The sequence below is a fragment of the Cibotium barometz genome, chromosome 24 (assembly GCF_041138505.1).
Source record: "Cibotium barometz isolate CiBa-2024 chromosome 24, ASM4113850v1, whole genome shotgun sequence".
Classification (NCBI taxonomy): Eukaryota; Viridiplantae; Streptophyta; class Polypodiopsida; order Cyatheales; family Cibotiaceae; genus Cibotium; species Cibotium barometz.
Genome location: NC_141069.1, coordinates 14,107,656 through 14,111,275, shown reverse-complemented (window position 1 = coordinate 14,111,275; position 3,620 = coordinate 14,107,656). Strand labels below are relative to the sequence as shown.

General features: G+C 44.3%; 1 protein-coding gene across 2 annotated transcripts; it reads right to left on the bottom strand.

The window, feature by feature from the left end:
- Nucleotides 1-1,041: 1,041 nt before the first annotated feature.
- On the bottom strand, nt 1,042-2,310 carry LOC147624921 (RNA-binding protein). 2 transcript variants are annotated; one of them, XM_086818887.1, is made up of 4 exons: nt 2,029-2,310; nt 1,720-1,931; nt 1,503-1,625; nt 1,042-1,423 (listed from the first exon to the last, which is right to left on the bottom strand). In XM_086818887.1, exons 1-4 carry the CDS (start codon nt 2,094-2,096, stop codon nt 1,284-1,286), a joined length of 543 nt encoding a protein of 180 aa, XP_086675013.1. In that variant the 5' UTR covers nt 2,097-2,310; the 3' UTR covers nt 1,042-1,283. The 2 variants fall into 2 exon arrangements, with proteins under 2 accessions (XP_086675013.1, XP_086675012.1); XM_086818886.1 differs by having other exon boundaries at nt 1,503-1,637; nt 2,029-2,291.
- Nucleotides 2,311-3,620: the final 1,310 nt, after the last annotated feature.

Genomic DNA, 3,620 nt, shown 5'->3' with positions numbered 1-3,620 from the left:
ACAATTTCTACAAAGCCAAAGTCTACGTGCAGACAATAGCAACCAACAAGGATTTCTTAGATATGATCAGTGACACAATGGTTTCATTAAAAAGTGCAGCCTTCTTCCCTGAAAATCCAGTTTAAGGACACGTTCTCCCCCCCAAGAAGGGTTCCGAAGGCGGCTTCAAATTTGAGGCTCGCACAGAGAGAGCGTTTAGTTGGATGGATATAAGGTAAAAGCAAGACAAGTCTCCTGTTTCCTACGACCCAAGTGGGACCGACCATCACAAGAGGACCACAACGGAGCGACCTCCACATCACGAACCTTTTACGCAATCTGGTGATTACAAGACAGATTAAAACTTGACCAATTGTCGCCCATGACCAAAAAAAATAGAAGAGGGACTATTTTGTGAGAAGGGGGCTGGCATGATCCCAATCATACATATGTAACCCTCCTTGGGCCCTCCAATCGATGCTCCTTGCATTCATAACACATGCAACGTAGTAGATTATTAGTACACGTCCAAGTTTAAATGCCATCCGTCATCATTCATGACAACTTGCCAACCTTCCGCATTCACATTCAAGACGCCACACCTTCACAAACATTGATCCATACAATCTTCCCTTGCCACACTAAAGAATGCCCACTACTTTGGTCACAATGAAGGTCTCCGGCAGCTGCCATAATCATCATAGGGCCAAACTTGAGCAGGCCCGAAGTTGTGCCTTTTTGAGCCCATGGCCATGAACCTCTGTCTCTCACAGAGAGAGACACACACACACACAGCTGGGCTCCAATGATGTTTCTGCCTTGTGGAAGATTCAATTACAGCATTATCACTTCTGATGGATGCCTACCTTCGACAGTTCCCTCATGTGCAACCATTTGCGTGAAAAAACAAAATCTAAACACAAAGTCTTACCAATTTAACATAGCTCAGAGAGAGAGAGAGAGAACTATTTCAGGCTTTTCCAAATTCCCTGCTTGGAAGCCCTCCGCGCTCAGAGGTGACCTCCAATTTGAGCCTTGAAAAGACCAAACTTGAAAAGGGACAAATAAACTTGAGTGAATACTCAAGCGAAGCTTGTCGTTAGAAAATGTAGCGTAAATTTCTGCCAAGTCTTTTCTTTGATGTCGATTCAACTGTCCCACAATCCAAAATGTACGGCGGTTGAAATCAATTGCAAAATGCGTGATTGATGTACGTCACCTAATTGCAAAACGCGTTCCAAACAGACAGATTAACCGGATACTTGTATGTATGCCTCCCTGCTCCTGCTCCTGCTCCTGCTCCTCTAGAGCCTACTAGGCGGGTCACAGCGTTGGGGGGTGATAGATATCCCCAAACTCACACATCCCACGCCTTCCCACTCGCACGTCGCCCCCTCCTCCAACCCCACCATGTCCTCGTCCCACCATCCGCTTCCATCGGCATCTGCACGCAAATGCAAACGGGCGTCCACGACAAACACCTCGAGGAGAGAAAATATCCAGTCATATACATACATACGTACAGTGGTTATAATTGTGGTTATGTCCGAGCTGCTGTTTGTACAACTTTGGGCGGCGGGCGGCGGGCTCATCGCCCACCACAAGCAAATGCCGTCTTCCGCCGCTGCCCCCTCGCTGCTGCTCCACTACCACCGACCCTGCCACCAGCTTTCACTACCGTTCAAACCAACTAAACCAGAGAGAGAGAGAGAGAGAGAGAGAGAGAGAGAGAGAGCATACTTCGGTGGGAAGAAGTCCATTTCCTTTTCTTGGAAAGCCTGTGGCTTGTGAGGCTATCACGTACTCGTTCGGCGCATGACGAGGAAGGGACGTGTCGCATGGCTTCAGCTTTCACTCTCTCCTGGCACTCATCATGGTCGGGCATCGACGTCTTGCTTCCAGTTATCGACTTCCTATCCAGAAACTCTGCTAGCGACACTTCTTCACCTTGCCTGCATCTCAGACTCCCTTTTTTATTCTGTTAGGACACAAACCCATCCACCCACCCACACAAAACAAGCGAAGTAGCAGAGAGGAGTAGGAGCGTACCGGAAATTGGAAGCGGTAGAGGAGCATAGGAGCGAGACGACAGATCGCTGAGCAAATTCCCTAGTCATCGCTCTCTCCTCTTGGATTTCAAAATTTCCCGCCTTTCGTTGGTAAGTACTTTGGTTTTTGGTTTGAATAGAGTCGGTCCACTCACACACACACAGTGAGATGGCACTCGTGGGTGAGAATGGCACTCAAGGCTCTGAGAGAAAGGGGCTTTTAATCTGTGGCTTTGAAATTTGTAAACAAGAACAATTCATATATTTTTGTACCAGTGTGTTAAAGACTCATCTTTATTCTTATAAAGTATTTCCATTTGTGTATACTAGTATTGCACCCTCTCATTGCTGCGGCCTACCAAGGTTCCAAAAAAGAACTATTCCCTCTCTACAACCATATCTCTCTCTCTCTCTCTCTCTTACACACACACATGTACATGCACATGACCCTCTCCCTCTCTCTATCACGTACACACACTCTCAAATGTTGAAACTCTCTCTCTCTCTCACATGCACACATACACACCTGCTCTCTCTCTCTCTCTCTCTCTCTCTCTCACACACACACACACACACATGCACACACACTCCCTCTCTCTTCTTACAATCTCCCACACATAGAAGCACTCTCTCTCTCTCTCTCTCACACACACACACACGCGTATGCACACATACTCTCTCTCTCTCTCTCACGCACACATACACATATGTAAATATATAGTATATACAATATTATGTTTTAGATACATAGACACATATACTTATACATATATACATGTATTTAAAAATATAAATACAAACATCGACATAATTTAATTAATTTTGATTAAATTTTAATGTGCGGAGATGGGTGATAAGCTGTGGTCACTTTTAAATATATAGATAAATATATCATATACACATCGAAACACACACACACACACACACATAAACATATATATATATATATATACATATACATATATACATATGTATAAATGTATAAATGTAAATAAAAACATACACACATATATACATATATATTTTTTATTTAATTTATATTTTATTAAAACCTACTTTTTATTCTCTATCTCTCACTCTCTTTCTCTCTTTTCACCCTCCCATCTCTCTCTCTCTCTCTCTCGGTCTGCCTCATCTCACTCTCTCTCAAGCACATTCTACACATAGATGTAGATGTACGCATATGCATTCATATACTCTCTCTCTCTCTCTCTCTCTCTCTCTCTCTCTCACACACACACACACACACACATACACATGTACACACCGCACATACACTAATGCAAACGTACACTCTCTCCTCTCGCGCAAGCTATCTCCTACGTAGAAATTATCTGTCCCTCTCTCTCTCTCTCTCTCTCTCTCACACACACACACACACACACACACACACACACATACACACACACACACACATGTACACACCGCACATGCACTAATGCAAACGCACACTCTCTCCTCCCACACAAACTATCTTCTACATAGAAATTCTCAGCCTCTCTCTCTCTCTCTCTCTCTGTCTCATGCACACGCACACTCTCTTTTCATGCACTCTCTCACATAGAAACTCTCTCTCTCTCTCTCTCTCTCTCT